The 26,507-nt window shown below is 41.9% G+C and overlaps 1 protein-coding gene across 1 annotated transcript; it reads right to left on the minus strand.

The window, feature by feature from the left end:
* Window positions 1-26,507, minus strand: GPR137B (G protein-coupled receptor 137B). Its single transcript, XM_077925775.1, is given in 9 exon segments — window positions 1-813; window positions 1,776-1,900; window positions 3,791-3,915; window positions 5,395-5,542; window positions 8,707-8,929; window positions 13,114-13,163; window positions 25,990-26,365; window positions 26,367-26,416; window positions 26,418-26,507. Coding segments are annotated over 9 exon segments (1,284 nt in total). The 5' UTR covers window positions 26,493-26,507; the 3' UTR covers window positions 1-701.

Genomic DNA, 26,507 nt, shown 5'->3' on the forward strand with positions numbered 1-26,507 from the left:
TCACAGGTATCGTGGAAGCTTTTTATTTTATGTCTATTCTTTCCTCATGGTAGGATCCCAAGAAACTGAATATAAAATTAGCAGTTTCTCATTAATCACAATTGGCAATACTTATTTGTCATCCATTCCATACATGCATCAAGTAATATTAGACTTTTTATAATGAACGTTTTGTTGGAACTAGGAGTGTTTTAAAAATGTTTTTATATCAACATTGCCAAAATAGTTTGTATGATGGTCACAACTCATCATCATCATCATCATATCCTACTGAATGCATTACAACATGAGACACAAAACTATTTCTGTACATATAAACAGTGACAATATAAGAAAAGGGCTATAAATTTATAGCAGTAGTTTTCCAACATAAAAATAGATAATACAGAATACAAATATTTTCTCTTAAGCTGCAGTCTTGTAATAACACCTCTGTATTTTGTCTTCATTATAAAAGGAGACACAGTGACTTCAGTAGGAGTGCTCCTATGTATAATTAAAGTACATGTGCAAATCTTTGCAAGATCACATCCTAAGCAAGGCATATTGGAATGAAAATATAACTGGTAAACCTGTATGGTTTAACTAAGCAAACCTATAGCTTGTTTTTACTCCTATGTTTTTCCATGGGCCATGCTATGCCCCTGTAACTTGTGCCTTATTACTGATGTTGATTTTTTAAAATCAACATTGGTTTGGTGCTACATAGGGCTTGGTCGTTCTATCACTGTTGTATAATCCTGCTGCACGGATCCAATGTGAGGTATAAAGCTGTTGGTTTGATGTCCCCAGTCATAGTAATCGGGGGAGAAACTAGAAAACAAAATTAAAGAGAAATTAACTTGGTAAAATATAGGCGATAAAACAATACTTCAGGTCATGTGTTCCTGTGAAGTTCTAAGCAGGCACTAGACAGCCTTTGATTCAAGGAATTGTGCAGACATGTTTGCTGCAATCCTGTGGTTCCTGGAATGAATTCCTGCTGCAGCTGGAAAGGAATTTGCTAGAGGGACATAGGATCACACAAGAACAGAACACTGTGGCTTGGCTTAAATTTTATACTTAGCTGTTAATCCAGGTCATCAAGAGTTCTATGCTGACAATCCCCATTTGTACTGGAAACTAAATCTGAGTACAACTTTCATTTACACGCAACATATTTTGATGAGACACATTAATAAAGATTCCAACAATAACTTATCTGCATGTTTGTGGCATTTATAACCTGTTTAGCTGGTTGTCTTCCCAGCTTTGTGTAGAATAATGAATTGTAGGAAGTAATTCCTGTTCTTCTGGTGTCTCCCAGTCCTGTACAATTTAATAATGCGGGGCATTGGGGAATGAAACTCAAATTTTCATGGAGTGTACAGAAAGAGGTTGGAATCACACATAAACCTGAGTGATAGAAGCTAGGCGTCACAGAAGCGTGGCAGAATACTGTAAAGAATAAATTGTTACTGTGGCAAAATACTGGGCATAATACAGCCAAGTAGAACATTTGAAATTAATAGGTCCCCCTTGAAATTAATGGGTGTTGTACAATTGTGTTTCTCTGCTGACAGAAGGCTCTTTAAAGTAGCCTAGGCTAATTACTCCTTCCCTCTGTAAGTCCTTGGGCCCCTCCTCTCTGTTCTAGGAGGACCCTAGGAGGGACTGCAGGAGAAAGGGGGAAATTCTGAAAATTACCTCTGCTCCAGTCACAGAAGCTACCAAAGCTAGAATTCTGCCACAACTGGGCACAATTCCCTTTGGCTCTGTTCATCAGTTTGCCTCACCTGCCATGTATACTGTGCGGTGATATACTCCATGCCAGATCATCATCGCTGTCGTATCTGCGAGGATTGTCAAAGAAATAAGATCTTGGACTGAACGCATGAGTTGGTACTATTCCTGGGTTTGTCTAGGGATGAAAGAGAAGTTATTTCGCATTGCACCAATTTCCCGTTGCTGTGTTTTGTGATTTGGCATCTGTCTTTAAAGAGAAATGCAGAGAATTCTAATCACTTTTCTCCTATCCTGTCTCACATTTCTGTGCACTCATTTACATGCTGGCCTTCTGGTAAACGTTTCTGAATATAGCCTCTGTTCCTTCTCCTTTTGCTTGGAGGGAAATGATGGGAGTGAACAGGAACAGACAATATAAAGTTAAGTCTTGCAAGGTTTCCAAAGCATAATGAGAGTATCATTAGTAAGCAAATGATCTGGCTTATCTGTTCTAATTTACACTCTGATTTAACAAGCCACCCATTCTACATTGAGACAAACCCAAATTACCTCGTCTTTTGTTATCAGATTTGACATTGAATCTTTGCAATTTCTTTTTGAACTCTAATGTCCCTAACTAAATACAGGGGCCCAAATTAATAGAATCAGAGAATTGTAGGGTTGGAAGAGACCACAAGAGTCATCTAGTCCAACCACCTGAAATGCAGGAATCTTTTGCTCAATGTTGCACAATCCCAAGATTAACAGTTGCATGCTCTACCAACTGAACTATCTTCTAGTCAACAGCTATTATTAGGTTGCTCACGATACCAGTAAGGTCATTTTTTTTATTAAAAAAAAGGCATACTAAAATGGCCACAAAATTATATTTGCTCATTGTTATCGTGAAGAAACTGGCTTAGCTTGGCATTATTTTGTCATCTTAGATTTGAGAGGAAACTTTTTCACCCAGTGTCTCACATTGTGAAACGTATAGTGTCATGAGAGAAAAAATAATTAAATTATGAGGATCGTCTTTAAATAAGATATAAAGTACAGTAATACAAACTTAGTCAAAGGAGTCTCTATTGCAATTTAAACTGTCATTTAATTCCCTGTTAACAAAGCTCTGCTATGTACTTATATACATACCGGTATATAGTACAGTGTACTGTATTACTATTTTTTTGGCTATTACTCCCCTCTAGTGGCTAATTTCCAGAATATCCAATTCCAAAATCCATATTTGGGAGATACTGTGGTTGGCCCAAAAAGTATCACAAAACAGTATGCAAGCTTTAGAATTCTCCATAATGCTTCATCAGGCTCAATGATAAACAAAGCAAGGGGTGCATCTTGTAAGAGCCTTAAGGTGGAAGGAGGTAGCTGGCATTCTAATATGGTTATGCAGGCTAATCTTTAGGATTTGAATTGAAGATGAGAAAATGATCCCCCCCCCCGCCCAGTTTTATCTTAATTTTTAAAGAACCTTTGATTTTAAAGACAAATGTTTTTGTGTATTTCTCTAATTTTCCAGCCTGGGGAAATACCAAAAAGTAAAAATAATAATAATATGCTACATCAGTTACATACAAAGATTTTGGAACACAAGTATGCAAAACAAGAATCTGGTTTAAATAAAGTGAAGCACTATACACTGATCTGTCCCCTCTCCTTTATAACATTTTGCAAACTTCTGCTTTAAATGTAACTTTAAAAAGATGAATTCTTAAGTGATTTCATAGTGAGTCACAATAAATCGAGAATGAGGCAAGCAAATCCTTCCTTATCATAAATATTTGCAATCCAGATATTTTGAGCCAACAACCCTGTGCCACCTTCCCCCCAAGCTCAGAGTCCCTAACATCAGGAAATAATTGCCTTTAATGACTCTAGAGCAGAATGGGCTGAGCAGAAGACTAATTATGCAAAAACAAAGGGTGGTGTCTGTATTGATCAATAAATGTGTGCACTCAGATTTTAGAAGGGACATGTGACATTGCTAGGACATGAGAGGAATTTCCTTTAAAAATATATATATATCAAGAAGTGGGCATATGTTGAATGTGGGGAAAATATAACTTACTAGGTCTTTTGTAGGGTTTCGGACACGGAAGAAGAACACCACTAAGGATGTGGGCAGAAGTTCCCATACAAACAGGATTACTCCAAATACAACATATCCAGCATCACCCAACTGACATTTCAAATCTGCCTGTTGCAAAATTAAAGTTCAATATGTATTAGATGTACAACTAGATTCAGCATTTGCTAGCAACCCCACAACCTCCGTCAATTGCAGAATGCATAAGGAAAACACTTCTGCATGCAGAAATGCAACTCTTTCACCACTCTCTGTGAAAATCAACTGCATAAAATACATCTCTGGGCATCAGAGATTGCCTAGATGCATCTACAATTTTCTTGGCCTAAATAAAATGAGAACCAGCATCTATGAAAGGCAGGCAGGTTTCAGAAGGATTTTCTGACCAGCAGATCCCACTAGTCAGGATGCCATGACAAGCTGTTTTGGGGATGTACTTATAACATGAGAGACACAGTGTGCAATTTTGGCCTAGTTCTTAGTCACGCTGGAAGGGTTATACCCATGAGTCACTCGTGGATAAACTGACCTGGTTCTGGAGTTCTCGGAATGAATCACAATTGGGGCTACATGTGATACTAAATGTGTCACTTGAAAGCCTGCCAGTTGTTTTGTTAAAAAAAAAAGTGCAAGGGGCATACAAGTGCAGCTCTTCCTTTTCTGCCTATGAGCCAAATGAACCTTGCACCATGCTGCTGCTGCTACTACTTGGTTGTGCATCCTGTGATGATTTAATTACAAGAGTAGCTTCAGTGAAATCTGTAAAATCCAAAGCCCAATTGGACTTAAGACTTGCTGGCAGATAAAGCTTCTTATAACCTAAAAGGAATGCTTTCTTAAGGCTTTTCCATGGGCTATTTTTAATAATAATAATAATAATAATAATAATAATAATAATAATAATAATAATTTATTTGTACCCCGCCCATCTGGCTGGGTTTCCCCAGCCACTCTGGGTGGCTTCCACAAAGACCAAAAATACACTAATACACTAATATGTCATACATTAAAAACTTCCCTGAATAGGGCTGCCTTAAGATGTCTTCTGAATGTCAGGAAGTTGTTTGTCTCTTTGGCATCTGATGGGAGGGCATTCCATAGGGTGGGCGCCACTACCGAGAAGGCCCTCTGCCTGGTTCCCTGTAGCTTTGCTTCTTGCAATGAGGGAACCGCCAGAAGGCCCTTGGCCATCATGCCAAAACCAGGCAGATGCACATGGTAGGTTTCCTCAAGATAAGTTCATTATTTTTCTGCAGGACAAAGTGGTTATACTGCCTTACTCTCCTCCTTATATCACATTCCTCGACTACAAAATGCATATAAATGAGTCCTACATATAAATGGCTCTCCAGCTAAGCTTCTGTAGCCTCTTTTTTTTTTAAGGCTAAAAACTTGGATATCTAAAAGCTTACATATAGCTCTGCACAAAAATTTCTTGCCTTGCAGACTGAGCAGAACCTTTTGTGGCAAATTATTATTAATTGCAATGCATGTCGGATAAATGGGTGGAGAGGGTCGTTCCTTTTATGCAGTCAAATATCAGTGCAAGAATGATTTAATCTTGATATCACAGGAAAGTACTGTACTTGCCTGATCAGATACATTGTACCAGTCGTAATCAAAAGAATTCTTGTTTTGAGAAAACGATAAAATGAACAAGTTGTAACAGGCTCTTGATGTATAAAGCAGTATAACAATCACTCCTACAGTAGTTAACTGGCATACAGATGAACCCTAAAGGAGAGATTAAATACACACATCTTAGTATACTTGAATTTGGGCTTGGAAAGTGAGCACTGAAATGCCATGATTCTAGGAGAATAGCATAGCTGGACATCAAGTTACCGGTACTTAGGACCATCCCAGATGATGTTTTGTTTAAATCTACAGTTTCTTTTAGCACTGTCAGATGAACAGTGCTCATACTTACCCACATTCTGCAGCTGAGTTCTCGTAATATTTCAGTGCCATACTATGCATTGTTATTAAGTAAGAAGTCCTATCATGTTCAGTGGAATTCAGTCCCAAGAAAGTGTGCACAGGATCACAGCCTCTCTTATAGACCAACTTTTCTTGTTTGTTTATATGTTGGGTTGGATCTAAGATGATATATCTTTCTAGTATTTGAGATTTTATTCCCATCTAGTCTAATTTCCAAGATTTAAGCACATTTTTAAAAGCTGTCTGTCTGAACCAAGAACATTTAAAAATAGGCACATGACACTTTGCTGATCCAAGGGCTTGTGGCATTATTAAAGGAACTGAAATCAAGAAGTGTAGGAAAAAGGATCACGAAAGCTGTGGTGGGACAGTTTACACACAGCAGACGACACTTAAAAGAGGAAATCATTGCTATGTACATATTTGCATTAGAGATAAAACGTTGCTATGGTAGTCTGGGAGGAACAAGCTGAAATAAAACTTCCCATCCTATTACAACCAAGTCTAAAAATGGAACTATATAGCTGGCGTTTTCAGTATGGTATTCCCCCAAATTAACCAATTGAGACAGAGCAGTTTTATGTGGCCTTTTACACTGCAGTTTCTCTAACCTAATAAACACCCATGCTTCCCAAGATTTGGATTTGGATTTGAGTCCTCGTTCAGCTCATGAAGCTCTCTGGACAGCCGTGGCCCAGACATGCACAGCCTTACCTACCTCACTCACAATGTTGTTGGGAAGGGTGTAGCCCTCACCCATGAACCCAGCCCTAAGCCCCATGGAGGAAAGGTGTATGTGTCAGTCCCTGTGCAGCCAGTTCATTGATTGCTGTAGATTTCTGTGTCATAACTGAAGGAATAAAACCAAACAGAAATCCCGTAAAAAAAGGATCATTGCTCTGTTGTGCTTCTGCTGAAGTAATATCCAAAATATCACTTTCCAAACTGCATGTGTGCAAGAGCGAACACTGTATATTCGAAATATCCGACAGATTTACCACTTGTGGTGTTATGACCAAAAATCCCTGATTTGTTACTTTTTGTGCTGAAATGCATTGATGTGATACCAGGACATTTGAGTATGGTGGTGGATTATTTCAACCAGCTGCAGTGCCACTCTGAATTATTTATACAGGAGTGCTGACAAATAATATGTATGCAAAATAGAACCCAATAAAGCAGTGAACCTATTTAAATGTGGCAGTAATTGTTTAAAGAAAAGATATACATTGTAATATCACTAAACATATATTTCTTATCCTTAACTACCCAACCATAACTCACTCATGCTAAGGCATGAGTAGGCAAGCTAAGGCCCGGGGGCCGGATCCAGCCCAATTGCCTTCTAAATCCGGCCTGCGGACGGTCCGGGAATCAACATGTTTTTACATGAGTCGAATGTGTCCTTTTATTTAAAATGCATCTCTGGGTTATTTGTGGGGCATAGGAATTCGTTCATTTTTTTTCTTCAAAATATAGTCCGGCCCCCCCAGAAGGTCTGAGGGACAGTGGACCAGGCCCCTGCTGAAAAAGTTTGCTGACCCCTGGGCTAAGGTTTTTGGAAGAGGAAATTAACTATCTGTGAATCTGTTTTTCACTTTGATTATTCATATTTTTTTCTTTTCGAATTATATCCTGCCTTTCTTCCATCATGGAACCCAAGATACTCTCCTGATCAGGCACTTAACATACCCAAACTTGTTTAGCTTCTGCAAGATGCAGGCCTTATGCACCTCAAAACATGTCCTGGGACCGTACTGTTTGTCCTTATAAAAACAGGCAGAAGCAATGAGAGGAGGGAATGGAAATGTGCATTGGAAAAGAGTGTGCTGTGCCCAAGTCACCACAGGGTGGTTTCATGAGGTAATTCATTTTCACAGACAAGCCCCACCCTTATTTCCCAGAAGTCACAGCAAAGCAGTAACATCTATGCTGAAGATTTGCAATCCAGTGCACACTTTCCTAGGAAAAAACCGATAGTACTTATTCCTGATCAAAAATGTATAGGATTGCACAGTATCAAATCAATCCTAGCAAGCAATGTTTACTTCAAAGGAAGCCCCACTGTGATCAATTGGGGTTATTAAAGGGAGACTAAGCACATTAAATAATTACATAAAATTCTTTAAAATAACCAAATTACCATAGGAAACTAAATCGGCATGAAGGACTAGCACCAACATAGAACAAGAAGTCAGCTTGTGGCATTTGTCTGGCAGAACAAGAGACATTTTTCTAAAAGTTCCCAAATATGAGTCTTGGTGGGTCTTGATCAGGAAGGAAAGCAGGTATGCTCATCAGACTATTAAATACCCGTGGGATGGAATGCCGACATCTGAATAAAAAGAGACAAGTGGGAACACTGAAAGAAGAGAGGGGAAATGAAGAGAAGGAAGGAAGGGAGACAGCTGCCCATAACCTTTGCTACGGCAATGAACTGAGAAGAATTATATTATGAATTTTGTTTTTCTGAATCCCTATCACTTTCCCCAACTAACGGGGGAAAGGGCAAGAATTGAGGTAAAAACATAAGCACTCAAGGACAATGTCGTTTCTGAGCCTAATTCCGCTGTTGCAAAAGGGAAAGCAAGTAGCCTTCTTCTACCATTAGGCAATGAGGGGAGTGGCATCAGAGAGAAGTAAGGCCCCCTGCATTCAATGGCACTTACTCCCTGGTATGTGTGCAAAGGACTGCAGCCTAAAGCTAATAAAATGAACATAAATTCATATTGACTTAATAGAAACAAACAGTGGGTGGGCCACCTTTTTCTCTCATGAGTCACATACTGTGGGGACAGAACTAGAGATACTTCCTTGGGGAAAACCATGTCTGTTTGAAGTGATAGGATACTGCTTTAAATGTATGGGGCCTTGTTCTTCAACATATACCACTCACTTTTCCTCACAGAGATACAATTCCCCCAGAAGTTGTACAAATGTCTGAAGTTGTACTTTACCTTGGATTCCAAGTAAATATTTGCTAAGGACATCTTGGAAATCTTGTAGAGACAAATGGAGAGCGAGATGGCACACAGCACAAACAACGAGTCGTTTATAGCAACCCGGATCAATACAATGATCTTCCTTTCTGAATTCTCTATTCTCACAAGTATGGCACACGTTAGATTCACCAGGAGGAAAAGTAGACTGACAACAAATGACACGAGGTAAAGAGGCAACCTAAATGGGGAGAAGAAAACCATTGCTTTTTAAATGATTACCTTTTTAGCAAGTGTTAATAAAATGCACAGGGTTATCCAAGAATATATACCCTCCACTACAATTTCTAGAGGAGTAGCCGTGTTATTCTGTCACACATAAGCAATGAAGAGTTTTATGGCACCTATCAAATGTCATTTTATAGGATTGGGGTGGTGGTGGTGTAGATGGCATCTGGGACAGGGTCTCCTCAGTGGTGGTTCCTCATTTATACACTGCTGTCCCTCCTAAGTTGAGAAAGGTGTATCTCTCTCATTGACTTTCAGAGGTTGTTTGTTTGGTATACCACCCTATACTGAATGTATACTTAAATACATTCCTCTTTACCCAGGCATTTGATAGCTGAGTAAAACTGGCCATAGCAAGCTTGAAATTAGTAACTGGGAGGTACGTTCTAAATGATTTTACATGTTTTTAGATGGTTTTTCTTTTTCTTTTTTAAATTAATTGTATTTTATTTTAATTGCATAGTTTTAACTTTTTGATGTTTGCTGCCCCGGGTTTTTTGAGAGGGGCAGGACAGACATAATAATAAATGATATTTGGGTCCTCACCAAGCCTGCGGTTCTGTATCTGTAAGATGGGATTCTGTAGAAGTGGTCAAACCAGTTTCTTTGTTAATGGCCACAGGCAAGTCTGTTAAGCATCTTTTTGCTCGACTAAAAAGAGTTGGCCAAATACAGGTGTGCTGCCATAGAAATGACTAGGTAATGATGTTTCCAAAAGTAGGGAACAGGCCTCCCACCCTCACTTGGCAGGTGGCGATATCATCCTGGGTGTAGTTGAAGAGTAGGCCAGGAGCCAGTCTGTTCTAGTCACCTTTGGAGCTGGAAACACACAGAGACTTCACTGTGTGAAGATCTGTTGGAGAGTTAAGGCTGTGAGCTCTCCCATCTTATGCTCAGTGTAAATAAAAGACATGTTAGTCTCCAATGATCTTCGTTCCAAGGAAACCCAACTCAAAGGATGATCTGCACCCTTGAAATCTCTCTCCGCTCAGAGATTGGGCTGTACATAACAGTGTAAATGGCAAGCTTTTGTGGACTACAGTCTACTTCATCAGATGCATGAAATTTTATCCCGAGTTATAGGAATACTGTATAGGCACATAGCTTAGTGGGATGGGGATTGTAAACATTGAGGCCAGAAGGAAATTAAATGCAGAAAGTACAGGTGGTGATAGTTATGTTATTAACAGCTACCAGTGACAAAGCAATTGTTAAAAACACAGACATCCTGGCATTGGTAAACTAATTAATTCATGCTGTGTGATTTTCTTTTTTAAAATTCAGGCCACAAGTGATAGCAATGAATCTTTTGGTAGATTCATTGTAATTCAATGGTTTCATGATGTAATCTTGCTTTGAAGCTCCCTTTTTCAACAATTATTTTCCTTCTGATCTTACAATCTGTAACTCTCCTCTTCTCCACCCCCCACGTATACCCCTGTAACTCAAGATAAAACTTGTCATGTCTGATGAAGGGAACCGGAGACCTGAAAGCTATGCCATAAATAAATTTGCTAGTCTTTAAGGTGCTATGAAACTCTTCATTGTTTCTCCATGACAAAATAGTTCCTTAGCTTAAGGCAAACACCATACCTTTGAAGCACACTCTTTCTCACAAATAATTCTGGGCACTGTAGCTTACACCTCACAGAGTTTCAATTCTCAGCAACCCTTAACAAGTTACAATACTCAGAATTATTTGAGGAGGCAAATGTGCTTTAAAGGTTTGAATACAACTTGGTTTAATACATTTTGCTGCCTGAGGCAAAGGAGAAGATTGCCCACCCCCCCCCACCAAAACACACAATTCCATGTACAGAAGCTAACCAAATTGGCAGTGGAATCCCACTGCAACACTGGTGATGGGACCAAGTTCTCCATTTTACTTGAGGACAGCAGTCTAGAAGTACAGGCCACGCAGCACACAGGACTCTTGTGTTCAACATCTCACTGTCATTCACCCACCAGGTGCCTGCTCACTCCCCACTGCAAATGCTGCCATGTGTCCAGTACATGATCAGCCATTATTAAAGTTTCTGCACAACGACGTTTGGTAAAGTAGTAGTATTTAGCAACTGACATTATTGCCATTTATAAATGTCACTTGATCACCACAGATTCAAATTACCCACAGAGAGCCAAAGGTTGTTGGAGTGGGAAGTTACCTTGAAGGCAATCCAGTCCAACACCCTACAGAACCAGTGTGGTGGTGTGCTTATAGCTGTGCCAAATTTAGGGTGTTGCAGGAGGTTTCCCTGCACAGGATGCTGAGCCAAGGGGGCACATAGTAACAACAACAACAACAACAACAACAACAACAACAACAACAACAACAACAATATGGGTAGCTAATTAAAGTACTCAAAAGTAATTATTGTGAAAATAATAAATATTTGGAGCGGGGCGCACCAAATTTTGACCTCACTCAGGGTGCCATATTACCAAAGTCTACCCCTGGTTAGTGTGTTGGACTGGGACCCAGGAGACCAGGGTTCAAAGCTCCACTCAGCCATGAAGCTTATGAATCGCAAGCCTATCACTTACTCTCAGCCTTACCTACCTCACAGGGTTGCTGTGAAGATAAATTTGGTGGTGGGGAGACCTACCTATGCCACCTTGCACTCATCAGAAGGTGAGATATAGAAATAAAAACAGCAATCTGTTTTAAATGTACTAAAAAAGTGGCATCCTTTGCTGAAACTGATACCGAACAGACTGCAGCATTTGTACTTCGGAAAGTAAGTAGTTAAATTGTTGCAAATTAACCACAGCCTGTGAACTTGTTCCATGGAAATCTGATTAAGCATCGCACACTTTCAAAACTCTGGTAGGGAGAGGCAGAGTGTACAACATGTGTTTGTGAACACATCCAAACAATATGCTTAAGCCATGAATTAAAAACACTCCTGTCAAATACAGAAACGGAAGGTTTTCTTACTTTACCATGTTTGCTCAGAGAAATAGAACCACAGTTGCCTCTCATGAAGGAAAGTCAAGGCAACCTCTACCCGTTGATATTTTCAAGTTGGAAAACACTTTACACCTTTCATGTTTCATACCTATGTAACCTATGTTTAACAAATGCACACATATCTATTTTGCTACATGCATGCACTGTAGTCCAACAACAAATCAAGGGCTACAGGTACCCTATCCCACCTCCAAGGGGGTTGTTCACTTGGAGAGGTAAACTTGGAGGGCGTTAACTGCAGCTTCAATGCAAGCAACTTCTTGGTTCCCTCCTGTCTTTCTTGAGTCTTAATAACTGCATATGACCAGATGATATGTGTAAAAGCTCTCCTCCCCAGGCTCTCAGCTTCTACTAGGATCCTCCCTAATGAATCCTGGCACAGGGTGAGAAAACTGGCATGACATGGAAAAGCAAGGCATCCTGATTCTGAGGCAAGGCTTGTGGTAGCCTAAAAATTCCTTAGGGTGGGCATTTCAGGGCCTTCAAGACTTAACTCCAGTCCTCTCATGTTCATTGCGGTTCCTTGCACATACTATGCATAAAGAAAACCCCAACACTTATTTCAAAGCACGGTAGGCTAAAGTGTTACCTGCTGCGTTGCAGGATCCCTTCGGGAGAAGAGAAGGCTAAGAAACAAACCCTACACAATTCAGGAGTGGAGTCCCTAAGATGGAGGGATGGCGTCTTGCACACCTTCTTCCAGCAACTCCTGCATTTAAGCTGGTGCCAAACGTATTGCTCTGCTTTCCTTTGGACCACATCAGTGAGGCCAAGATGGAGGTCTTGTCATCTGGGCAAAACAGGACCTCCATACACACTGCCCAGGCTTGTGCTACCTTGGTGCGACTAACACAGCAAAAACAGTGCAGGAGAAAGCAGTTACAAGTTACCATTCTCTGGAGCCACAACAGGCACTGTGAATCTCTAGTGCTTTAACTTCATCCCCAGAGGTGCACTCCATGGTCTCTCGAGACAGATGAATGCCAACAATAAACAGACTAAAGTGTGCCTCAGAATCACTAAAACTCTCAAGAAAATATTGCAATGTAATTATTACTTCTTTTAGCAGGTGAATACAGTTCCTATGGAGATGTATTACAATATGGCCCAGCCAGCAATGAACGGTTGTTTTTCCTTTTATTCCTTACAGGAAAGGTGTTTCTTACCTGTATTTAAGTAGTTCTGGTGAGTATTTTGATTTAGCTTTGAAAATCACCTGTAATAAAAATGAAAGTGCATATTATACTTACACAATTAAAGGTTCAAATATTGTGAGCACTCTCTTGTCCCTTTAATAGAGATGGGCCCTTGCTGAGCAGGCTTGGCTTATTCATTGAAGTTTGCTGGGCTGTGGGACTGAGAACACTGTCGTTTAATGTGGATACTAAGCTTCCTGTATCTCCATTGTCTATATCATGTTCTCCAAATCACTGCTTTCCCACACTTTCCAGTCCCTTTGTCTGGATTTTCCAATACCTGAGATCCCCCAAAAAGGAGAACAAAGAGCAGAATGTCATATGGAAGCACATGAAGCTCACTTGACACATTAAATGATGGTATGGATGAGCCCTCTATCACATCCCAAGTAAGTTGATTTCCCATTGCTCAGCTGCTTTTACAGAACATAGGTATTTCCTGATGACCAATTTCAGCCTGCTTGGCTGAAACCCAGTTGCTTATTGTCCTTTTTCTAGGCTGTTTTACACATAAAAGTAGAAAAAGCAAGTGCCTGATATATATTTCAGAAGTGGAAATAAGTCGTTGTACAGCTTAGCTAGAGCGGATCTAAAGAGAGGTATCCGTGTAGCAAAGGAGGCGTATAGACAGCGGCTGGAGAATCATCTACAAAGTAACAACACCAGGCAGGTGTGGCAAGGTGTACAAGAATTAACAGGGTATAAATCCAAGGATTCCCTGGCAGACGAGGGAGGGGCATCCCTCGCAGAGGATTTGAATGCCTTTTTTGCCCGTTTTGAAGTAACATCTGCAGCAACACCTGCTGAGGCTTTACCACCACCACCACCACCACTCCCTGTGAAGGCTTTGCCATCATCACCACCATCACCATCATCAGTACAAAGGAATGTGGTAGTCTCTGTGGAAAAAGAAGAGATGAGGAAGGTGTTGAAGGGAATCAACCCAAGGAAGGCCACAGGGCCAGATGGGGTAGCTGGAAGGGTATTGAGAGACTGTGCAGATCAACTAGCAGGAGTTTTCACTGGGATCTTAAATCGATCCCTAGCCCAGGCTATTGTTCCATCCTGCCTAAAGTCCTCTACTATCGTTCCAATAGCAAAAAAATCTAACCCGGAAGATCTGAATGACTTTCGTCCAGTAGCACTCACACCTATAATCATGAAGTGCTTTGAAAAGCTGGTACGAAATTATGTCATTGCCTGCCTACCAGAGGGACTGGACACATTCCAATTTGCTTATAAAACGAAAAGATTGACAGAGGACGCTGTGGCGATTGCCCTCCATGCCGTTCTTGCACATTTGGAGCAGCGGGGGGGGGGGGGGGTTATGCCAGACTGCTTTTTTTAGATTTCAGCTCGGCATTTAATACCATTCTACCACAACGTCTGATGTCCAAACTGGAAGATCTGGGGCTTCCGTTATCACTTTGTGGGTGGATATTGGACTTTTTGTCAGACTGCCCCCAGAGGGTTTGGTTGGGCCCTTATACCTCTAGTATGCTTAAGACTAACACAGGAACACCACAGGGATGCGTACTCAGTCCGCTCCTTTATATTCTCTACACGTACGATTGTGTCGCTGCTCACCCTAGTAATAGGGTTGTCAAATTTGCAGATGACACAACCGTGATTGGGCTCATCTCTGAAAGGGAGGGTGAAACGGACTATAGAGAGGAGGTGGAGCGTCTGACAGAGTGGTGCAGAGCTAACAACTTGCTCATAAATACAAGGAAGACAAAGGAGCTTGTGGTGGACTTCAGGAGACAGAAGAGCAATGTCCAGCCACTTTTGATTGATGGGGTCTGTGTGGAGAGGGTAACAACGTTCAGATTTTTGGGCATTGAATTACAAGAGGATCTGTCCTGGAGTGTCAACACAAGGGGGCTTGTGAAGAAGGCGCAGCAGAGACTGTACTTTTTGAGAATTCTAAGGAAAAACCATCTTCCGCAGAAACTGCTGCTTGCCTTCTATCACTGTGCCATTGAGAGCGTGCTCACTTATGGCTTATGTGTGTGGTATGGAAGCTGTACTACCCAGGACAGGATGGGGTTGTGCAGAGTTGTTAAGGCAGCAGAGAGCATTGTTGGCTGCCCACTCTCCACCTTAGAGCAGATTTATGCCACAAGGTGCCATAGGAAGGCACTGGACATAGTAAAAGATCCATCGCATCCTGGTCACTGTCTCTTCGAGCTCCTGCCGTCGGGACGGAGATACAGGACGATGAAGACAAGAACGAGCCGTCTTAAGAACAGCTTCTTCTCCAGAGCGATCTCGGCCCTGAATGGGAAGCCTGGACTTTGAAAGTCATCTAATCTTCCTTGCTGTATTATACTGTATTGTTTTAATTAGTGTTTTTATAGTTGTTTTGATTTTGTGTGGAGTGCCCTACCTGGGTGGATGGAGCAGCCAAGTAATTTCGTTGTCCCCGAGAGGGGGCAATGACAATAAATATATTATTATTATTATTATTATTATTATTATTATTATTATTATTATTATTATTATTATTTAGCATGTGCCCACTTTCACACTGTAACAGGTGAAATGATTAAACATCTTTCTTGTTAACTTTGTGTAAACTGCAGATATGAAGAAGCAGCTGAGATCACTGTGGTTCCCCTCAGTCTGTGTCTCCACACCAGGTGGACACATGGTAGAAAATAGTGGAGTCAGGGTTAAAGTAAGATAAAGGTAAAGGGACCCATGACCATTAGGTCCAGTCGTGACCGACTCTGGGGTTGTGGCACTCATCTCGCTGTATTGACCGAGGGAGCCAGCCTACAGCTTCTGGGTCATGTGGCCAGCATGACTAAGCCGCTTCTGGCGAACCAGAGCAGCGCACGGAAACGCCGTTTACCTTCCCGCCGGAGCGGTACCTATTTATCTACTTGCACTTGGACGTGCTTTCGAACTGCAAGGTTGGCAGGAGCAGGGTCTGAGCAACAGGAGCTCACCCCATCGCAGGGATTCGAACCGCCGACCTTCTGATCAGCAACTCATAGGCTCTGTGGTTTAACCCATAGTGCCACCCGCGTCCCTGTGATCGCCACCCGATCACTGTGGTTCCCCTCAGTCTGTGTTCTCCACACCAGGTGGACACATGGTAGAAAATAGTGGAGTCAGGGTTAAAGTAGGTACCTACTAAATACTTAACACAGCAGGAGTAGCCAATGTGGTATCCATCAGGCAATGGTTAGGAGTGATGGGGACAGGAGTCAAACAACTGTATTGGAATTATATAGTACATATCTATCCTCTTCTATTGTAATGTGTGAACATCCCTAAGGAGCCCTAGTAGAAAAGCACTTAATATAAACCAGGGGTGGGGAACCTCCAGATGTTGTTGGATCCCATCTCCCATCAGTCTACCATAGTCCAATGATCAGAGATTATGGGAGCTGCAGTCCAGGAGACGGGTTCCCTTCCGCTGTTCGAAATAGAAGCCTTTAACAGTGCAGTTCTATGCAAGTCAGAAGCAAGTCCCAGCTTATTCACTAGGGCTTACTCCCCAGAAAGTGTGTTTAAAGACCTGGATGCATAAAGACCTGAGAACTGGCACATTCCCCATTTTTTTTCTGATCTAAATATATTCTGTGCCACTTCCTCTTAACCTTTCCACATGCTTCAAACTTGCTAATACGTTCCAAACTTGTTACTCATATTCATCACTATCCTCTAATTCATCTCCATTTTGTTTTCATCCTTGTAAAAATGTGGTGCTCACAGCTAATCTCAATAGTCCATGCCTAAGCACACCTGCAAAAAGAGCGTGGCTCTCCAATGTTAAACCGGGAGGCAGGAAGGAGAATAAGCAAACACTTGGAAAAGTACGTATGTCTTCTCTTGCACTCATATGGTGATGTAAACACCAAACAATGGGCATTGATACTTATAACTGCCCCATTTTGTGTAGATACACAATATGCTATTTGCTTAGGCTCCAAAACATAAAGGGTGTCTTTCCCCTATTTTATCCCTGTGAGGCAGGCCAGGCTGAGAAATAGTGGGTGGCAGGATGGCACAAGCCTGATGTGAAAGACAAGATGGTGGTTCCTCTATTCCACATATAAAAGCTGACCAGACTGACAGCTGAATCTGATTTTAAAACACTGGTGACAGGATAGCACCCTCCACCATATCCTAGGGCAGCAAACTAGCCTTCAGTTTCTTCGTACCAAAATGAAAAGCAGGGTTTGCAGTCCCATAAAGTACGCTTAAATATGGCTGGCACAAACAATCAAATTGCTTAAAGTTGTAAAGATTTTCAGCTCCATCTGGTAGATTACATCTTAACAATGAGTCTTTTCAGCATCAAATACCAGTATGTGTTGCCCATGGTATAAACATGTGTTAGGAATACTTACAGAAAGAATTTTCCTGAACCAATTTGCATTCTTATTTCTTGTTTCTAGGCATGTCTTTGAAATACCTTTGCTAACTTCTCTTTGAGGATAAGCATTGAAAAGTCAAAGATGTGATTACCCTGATGGAATCATCATAATTCCAAGTGTTGCAAACACAACTGATAAGAATACACAGACGGCTTGTTTACTCTATTCAACGTTTTTTTCTTTCCCCCTGTGAAGATCACTGAACTAATCAGGATGTGGAAACAACACTTCACATACCTATGTCACAAGAACACAACTGACAATAAAATGAAAGTGATCAGTGAATGTAAACCTGTGCAAGGAAAGGTGCATACAATACAGAATTACAAAACACAACTTAAACAAACTGTGGCCACTGTATATACAAATAATACAGATAGAATTGACAAGATATCCAGGATTGTATCTTGTTTCATATTCCTTCTGAAATGAATTGGAGAATTATTCATGGGTGGGAATCATTAATCCCCTTATAGCTTCAAACTTTTCTCTCAAAAGGGTGTTTTGATACACAAGGCTTAACATAAATGATATATAATCCGAATGTAAAAACAACATAGACGAGAATGTTCATTTACATTACAAATGTCTCTCTTTCACTCTTGCTTCTGCATTGACTTTCCAATGGCATTTGCATGTGAGGGAGCTACAGAGGCCATTCATACTTCATATATGAAAGCACCCTTTGTGCTGAGTATCGGCCACATTCCGTATTAACTACGTGTAAAACACAGCCTGAAAGCAGATACATTTTGAGAGCCAAGAGGAAAAGCTACACATGACAAGAGAAGACAGAGAAATCTCAGGATCACTAAAGGTAAAGGGACCCCTGACCATTAGGTTCAGTCGTGGACAACTCTGGGGTTGTGGCGCTCATCTCGCTTTATTGGCCTAGGGAGCCGGCGTACAGCTTCCGGGTCATGTGGCCAGCATGACTAAGCAAGCCGCTTCTTTTTTTTTTTAATATTTTTTATTGAGTTTCTTTTCTTAGAGTCATAGACACAAAGTTAAAGTAAGAAAATACAAGAAACAAAAACAAACAAAAAAAATGATAAAAAGATTGTTACAATCCAACTTTCAATAGTTTTTCCAATATTCCAAATGGACTTCCCCACATCCTCACGACTCTGCGTTCTTTGCAATAAAAGTTTCAGCAATTTGTTACCTTGTTTCTTAACTTGCTGTATCTTTCAGTTATTATGTTTCTAATTTCACACTATTGTATCCCAACTTTGTACATTTAAAGTTAAGCAAGCTGCTTCTGGCGAACCAGAGCAGCGCACGGAAACACCGTTTACCTTCCCGCCGGAGCGGTACCTATTTATCTACTTGCACTTGACGTGCTTTCGAACTGCTAGGTGGGCAGGAGCTGGGACTGAACAACGGGAGCTCATCCCGTCGTGGGGATTCGAACCGCTGACCTTCTAATCATGTCCCTGGCCTCACGATCACTAGCCAAGCTGAAAGAGACTAAACGCTGAGCAGGAAACAAAAACCATTCACTTCGAAATCAGCAGCCTTTAGTGCACTGCTCCAGTTAGGGTACCCTTTATTGCATATCTAAGACCCAATAAAATGTACACTGGGTGAACAGGAAGAATGTAACTCAAGCATTATTGCATACACCCGGTGTTGCATTTAAACTGGGCTCTGACCCATTAGCATGGCAACATAGGACCTGCCTACACTACAGAGCCCTCTGTTGCATGTGTAGTGGGTGAGGAGGATCAGATTAAAAGGAATTGCCTGGCATGTGCTGCACCACGTGGGCAAGTTCCTCCTCTCCAGGTGTATAATATTTAAATCAGGCCTAGTTGTGGCAATTCTGGATATCACAAAGATAGGTTAACAAACACACACACACACACTTCTCTCTCTCTCTCTCTCTCTCTCTCTCTCTCTCTCTCTCTCTCTCTCTCCATGTGTGAGACAGACAGACAGACAATTTCCTTACGCTAGTAGACCAAAACAAAGCCATGGGGGGATGAATCAAAAGGCCTCCCTATGCCCCATACTTTGCTCCTTCATCTTAGACTATTTAAGGATAAAATCCTTAGACGGGTTATGCAATTTTGTTTTGTTCTTAATTAGAAAGATGTATTATGCAGTGAATCTCGCCCAATGGATCAAGATAACTGTTCCTTTGATAATAAATCCAGTGTTTTGTATGGGAGTGACTTGTTGAAGCACTATGACTCAGAGTGGAAAGGCATATTACGCAGCAAAAATGGAGTTCCATTCCATTTGTAAACCTAATATGGGGGTGAAACAGGGAATTTACAGGAGAGAAGTAGCAGGCAGGAGTGAGTTTTCATCTCTTCCAGCTTTTCTCTCTCACCCCCCCCCAGCACCCCCCAAGCTCTTAACCCAGCCCAATGGCTCCAAAACTATAAATATAATTATTTGGGGAGGGGGAGCCATGGAGGCTGGGGTTGCAAGGAAAAATGAGAAGGACAGAAAGTTCCAAACCCTCCCTACCAACAAAGACACATAATTGGAAAACATCTGGTTCCATCCTGAAAAGTTTGCAAGAAGAGACTCTGAAGGATTTGCACTAGAGCCGTGTTTCCCAGCTTGTGGACCCACAAGTAAAGTAAAACCAAAATAATTATTACTTTAATCCTTAACTGGTATGATGAATTCCTCTTACAACTTTTTGTTTTGTTGGCATATCACTGTTGCCACCCTGATCTCTGAGCAGTGCAAGATTCCAGGGGTTCGAGGCGCTTAAGCAGGGTCTGTGTTTCCTTTTGGAAATGAGGCACAGTGGAGACTGTGGTGTCTTTATAGAATCACAGAGTTGGAAGGGACCAGGAGGGTCATCTAGTCTAACCCCCTGCAATGCTGGAATGTTAGCTAGATCATACATAACAGGTGTACATTCCACCTCTGCTTTAAAACCTCCAGGGAAGGAGAGCCTACCACCTCTTGTGGGAGCACATCCAGTTCCTCCTGCTGCACCCCTTCTTCCCCCTTGCCTTCAGCTATTGACTGCTTGCAGTCCTGCCCATCCACACTCTGGATCTCTTTGGCCACCCCTTCCATCTGTGTGCTCCTGGGTCACTTTCAACCCCATGTAGAGTCTCATCTGGCAGGGCCCTCACCTCGCATGGAGTCACACTTTCCTTTCCACAGAGCCTTCTCACCCACTCTGCTTGCCGCTGCCCCATCCTGGTCTCGCTGCTGGATAATTTGCTCAAGCTGCTGGCTCTGCTGCTCCACCTGTTGCTAGATTTGCTGCCAGAGCATCAACCTGAACAGCTCCAGGAATGCTGCTGTTCCTCCATCCATCTTGACTCAAGACACCTCCTCCAGAAAACACGTATCCAGACTTTTGACACCAGTGTTGCACGCCACCCCAACCTCTGAATGTTGCGAGATTCCAGGGGGTCCAAGCACTTACCCAGGGTTCATGTTTCTTTTTGGAAATGAAGTGCAGTAGATACTTTGTGATATATGGTTCATTTACACATATACACAACCTGAGCCTATGATGGAGAGGTCCACAGCATCAACACCCAAAAAGGCTATTATTTCTCCCATAGCTGCAGCCTTGGATTGCAGCAGAAATCCGGCATGGCTCTCTTTCTCTGCTTGCTTCTGGTCCACATCACTGCTAACTCTCAACTCTGGCTTTTGTCCTTCCCACTATCTGTGATTGTTAGGAGAGCCTTAGTCCTCTCACAGGGTTTCCTGTTAAACCACTCTGGGAACTGTTGCTCTGCAAGGGACACAGGGGTCTCGTAATAACTCTCAATGCCCTTAACAAACGGCACACTTACGTCATCATATGTGTTCAGAATGATTTTTTTATAGCTTGTGAAGCAATATCCTTTAATCAGATGGTTGTTATTCTTACATTCCCATAAGCACAACAGTGAATAACTATGTAAGCACTATAAACATTCTAACAAATTCCACATTAATAGGGATTTATGGTAAAATTCTTCTTGGATGGCTTAAGTAATGGTTATGAAATCGGCAAACTTTAAAATGCACAAAACGAATGGCTGCCAAAAACCTACGGTCCAAAATTCATGTGATAATAAATCTATGGCTAATCATACCAAGTAAATTTGGACTAGTGGGCTGCTGTACCAAAAAGGTAAAGGTAAAGGACTTCTGACACTTAAGTCCAGTCGCAGACGACTCTGGGGTTGCAGCGCTCATCTTGACTTACAGGCTGAGGGTGCTGACGTTTGACTGCTCCGCAGACAGTTTTTCTGGGTCAAGTGGCCAGCATGACTAAGCTGCTTCTGGCACAAAGGAACACTGAAACCAGAGCAGCACATGGAAACACCGTTTATCTTCCCACAGGAGTGGTACCTATGAATCTACTTGCACTTTTGGGTGTGCTTTCGAACTGCTAGGTTGGCAGGAGCTGGGACCGAGCAACGGGAGCTCACCCCGTTGTGGGGATTTGAACAGCCGACCTTCTGATTGGCAAGCCCAAGAGGCTCAGTGATTTAGACCACAGCACTACCTGTGTACTAAAGGAGCTCATAATTACAACCCCCATAACAGAGCCACACCCACAAGAGAGCCCCAAAATGCAGGCAAGTATGCGAATCCATTTTTTTTATTGCAATGTCTCAAAGAGCAGAAATACCCATTGGATTAGAATCCTATGAACATGAAAAGCCCTGTTGGAGCACACCAAAGATGTAATTTGTCCAGCATCCTTTTTTCACAGTAGCCAAAAAGATGCCTCTGGAAGCCTTGAGCACAACAATACTAGCCCCACCTATGATTTCCCAGCGCCTGATATTAGGAGGCATACTACTCCAACATACCGTAGAACAGTGTTCCCCAACCTTGGGCCTCCAGCTGTTTTTGGACTACAACTCCCATCATCCCTCGCTAGCAAGACCAGTGGTCAAGGATGATGGGAATTGTAGTCCAAAAACAGCTGGAAGCCCAAGGTTGGGGAACACTGCCGTAGAAAATAGTATGTAACCTTTCTGGCTAGTAGCTGCTGACAGCCTTAACCCTCCATGAAATCATCCAAACACTTGAAAAAATCATCCTAGATTACGTCTTGTGGCATCAAATTCCATAGTTGGACTTTGGCTGGAGAGACCTTGGTTCAAGTCCATAAAGTTAACCAGGTAACCTTGGGCCAGTCACTGTTTGAACCCAGCCCAGCTATCCAAGCAATTATGTGACAGACCAGACCTGTCCTCCATTTCCCCAAGTTTACAATGCTGGCAAATACTGATAAAACAGATGGCACCATCTCTCCTACTTTGAAAAAAGCACCAAAAAGTGGAGGAGGTTTCAGCTCCTCAGCTTGCGGTTGCTGTTAACATGCTACTAACATGCCAACCTGCTGCCCTCCACCTGTTGTGGACATTGGCATCAACCCCAGCCAGCCTGGATGGGAGTTGTAGCCCAAAACAACTGGCAGGCTGGCAAAAGCTGTACTATGAGGTCCAAGATAGCCTCTTGTTTTGCCGATGCTTTGTACATGTTAGTTTACTGGCATAATTTCAACCTAATGTATTTCTCCTGCTCAGCTATCCTAATTAATATTATGGGCTTTCTCTTTACAACATGTCCAACTACAAACTTATATTTTTTTGCTAGTATTCAGTAACTTTCCTTCACACCCAAGAGGCTGGGTGTTATGCGTGGTGAGGCATAACCAATCTGAAGCCTTTCTTATTTTTATTTGGGTGAAAGTTGCCTCTGGACAGAGTGATCTCTTCTCCTCCCTTTCCACACTTGCCCTTGCTTGTCTTCTGTGACAACGTAGATGTGATTTTAACAGGGCACCCTTTGACAACATGCTGAATTACAAGCCAAACTTGCCACCTCCTGTATAGAATCTGAAGCATCCACTCAAATAGGGTATTGTTTCCTCAGAATCAACCCCTATTGTATTTAGTGGAGATTACTTTCAATTAAGTGTGTGCACAGGATTGCAGCCTGTGTGTGATTTATTATCATGGATCTTGCAATTCTTTTATGTAGTTCTTCTTCAAAGGTTGACCTGTTTTCTCAACTCTTCTTTTATGAGTATTATTGGGGGCTTTTCTGTACAAGCAAAATCTGCCACAAATTTATTGTTATGATATTGGGGTGCTAAGCTGTAGGCCAGACTCCTCAGATTCCTGCATCTAGCAAGTGTTAAAAGCTAATCAAACAGTCTAAATTCTGGAGATAGCAAAGCTAGCTTCCTGGTGAGCTGATGGGAGATTAAGGGGATCAGGCTGCAAATGGGTGGGAGCCCCTCCCTCAACAGGCAAAGGCAGAGTTATGGCAGAGTGTTGCAGAAGAAAAGCAACAAGCTGGAGAAAGAGCCATGCCTGATTTCTGCTGGAATCCAAGGCTGCGGTTATGGCAGAAACAATGCCCTTTCAGGGCATGAATCCTATGAACCCCTCCATCATAGGCTCAGGTTGTATATACCATATGTGTTATATACCACAGTCTCTACTGTTCTTCATTCCTAAAGGAAACACAGACCCTTGATAAGTGCCTGGAACCCCTGGAAACTCGCACTGCTCAGAGATTGGGGTGGTGTGCAACAGTGTTTTAGCTTTTGTGTGCTACTTTCTTTAAGTTTGTCGGTATAATACCTCATCTGCATTTAACAAAAGACTTGCAGGCTTATTCTGTTTTTCAAAAATGTACTTTTATTTTACTTATAATCTTCTTTGGAAGGATTTGCTTCCTGGAAGGAGGTATTTAAATAACTGCAATTAAAAAATAAGTAATGCTACATTATATTATACATAACATATAATATAAAGTTTTGGTCCTATGCACATATGTTGGAAATAAGCTCCACTGAAGTCAGCGGGGTTTTGTTCTAAGCAAGCATGTAAAGGAGCACTGCACAAGCCATTCAGTGAGTTCCTCAGTCCTGTATACCTGAAGGAGCGTCTCCACCCCCATCATTCAGCCCGGACACTGAGATCCAGCACCGAGGGCCTTCTGGCGGTTCCATCTTTGCAAGGAGTGAGGTTACAGGGAAGCATGCAGAGGGCCTTCTCGGTAGTGGCGCCCACCCTGTGGAATGCCCTCCCATCAGATGTCAAGGAAATAAGCAGCTATCCTATTTTTAAAAGACATCTGAAGGCAGCCCTGTTTAGGGAAGTTTTTAATATTTAATGCTGTATTGTTTTTAACGCTTGATTGGGAACCACACAGAGTGGCTGGGGAAACTCAGCCAGATGGGCGGGGTATAAATAATAAACAAACAAACAAACAAACAAACAAATAATATCCCAAATGAGTTGAGATTTCAAAGCCTGTAGAAACTTTGCATTGTATGGCATTTTTAATAAAATATTGCAACTGCTCTGCCCAGTTTCTTTAAAAGGCTGATAATTTTATATTTCCTGCTTGTGTTTGTATATAAAGAAAAAAGAAAAAAAGGAAGTAAAATATTGTTTAGTACTAAATATTTGGTCCAAATTATCAAATTGCTCAATGGTATTAAGTAATGATGCTTAGCATCAGTGCATTTCAAGTATTTAAAGCTCACTTCACATGCATTTCTTTCACTAGCCCTAAACAACAGTCCTGCAAAATAGGCCAGAAGGTGAAGTGAGGTTGAGAAAACAGTGAGAGGTTTGCCTAAGGCCATCTAGCAAGTTCCTGGCTGAGGTAAAAAAAGAGCAGGCTTATTGCTTCCATTCTTAACCCTTGCGCCACACCAGTTCTCTGAAAGAATTTTCCTGAACATACTTTTGCATAACTTTTTGCTTGACAGGACTGAAATCAAAACAAAAATAACTCTTGCAATCAATATAAATGGCCAGAGAGATTTGGATCTCTTGATAGCTAGCTTTATTAATACTAACCCATCTCTTTGGCAGTGAGATCACAGAACTGAGATCCAGACGCTTTGCTGAACAGACAACATGAGTGAGTTGCAAAACCTTACTTTGTTTTGTTGGTAAAAATCAGATGACCTGCTTAGTTTGATGAGGAAGCAGTTTCCCTCCCTCCTTTTTCGTTTCCTTATCAGTATCTATTTGAGGATGGGCTTAAGCATTTCATGTTGGGTTTTTAAAGTATCCCCCACCTCTCCAATACAAGGACAACTTCTACTGACTACTACAAGTGTGCAACAAAGGTTTGTGTAAAAGTAACATGGTTCTTGGTGAATGAAAAAGCACGACAAGTTGAACTATAGTTTATACTAACCAAACAAGGATGTCTTATGGTATTTCATTCAGTGCTAAGCTCTTATGCATGAGGAATGCTATCTTTGCTTGTCCCCCTCCCTGAGATTCAGAGACAACAGAGAAACTCTCTTTTTGTGCTCTGGTGGGATTCGACTACCTTTTACTCAGAGTAGGCCCACTTAAATTAATAACTTAGTCATGTCCATCCATTTCAAAGCGAAGACTTTCTGAATGATTTCTGCATGTACAACTTAGCTGAATGCCACCCTCAAAAAAACAACAATCCTGGCACAATCCAGACCTGGCCATTTCCTTACCTGAGTGAAGTAAAGATTCATCAGTGTCAGTGTAAAAAACTGGAGGCACACGGGGAAGCAGTAAAGCAGCCAGAAGGCGAAAGGGCTGAGAGAATTGGCCATGACAAAGTCTCTGAAGTAAAAGGAAAAGAGCACCGTCCGAAGCGACGCCCAGAGCAGGCAGAGGAAGAGAAAGACCGTCTGGTAGCTGAGCCTCTTGTGCCGGTAGTGGAGGACCAGCCAGAGCTGGATGTAGATGAAGACGAAGAGGAGGGAATAAAAGACCGTGTAGGCAATGGTCAGCCCCAGCTTCACATAGGGAGGCACGGCGGGGCTCAGAGTGGAGGGGAAGGTGTCGTTGCCCAGGGAGCTCCTCCACTCGAGGGCCTCCATCCCCGGCTAACTTGGCCTCCTGCTTCGCCTGCCTCCTCCTCCTCCTCTCATCTTCCTACAGCAGAGGAACTCCCAGCAAGAAAACAAGCCGCACTTCCTCTTTGGCGGCTCACCGAGGGCTTGCAGCACATGATCGCAATCCGGAG

The sequence above is a fragment of the Podarcis muralis genome, chromosome 3 (genome assembly GCF_964188315.1).
Source record: "Podarcis muralis chromosome 3, rPodMur119.hap1.1, whole genome shotgun sequence".
Taxonomy (NCBI): domain Eukaryota; kingdom Metazoa; phylum Chordata; class Lepidosauria; order Squamata; family Lacertidae; genus Podarcis; species Podarcis muralis.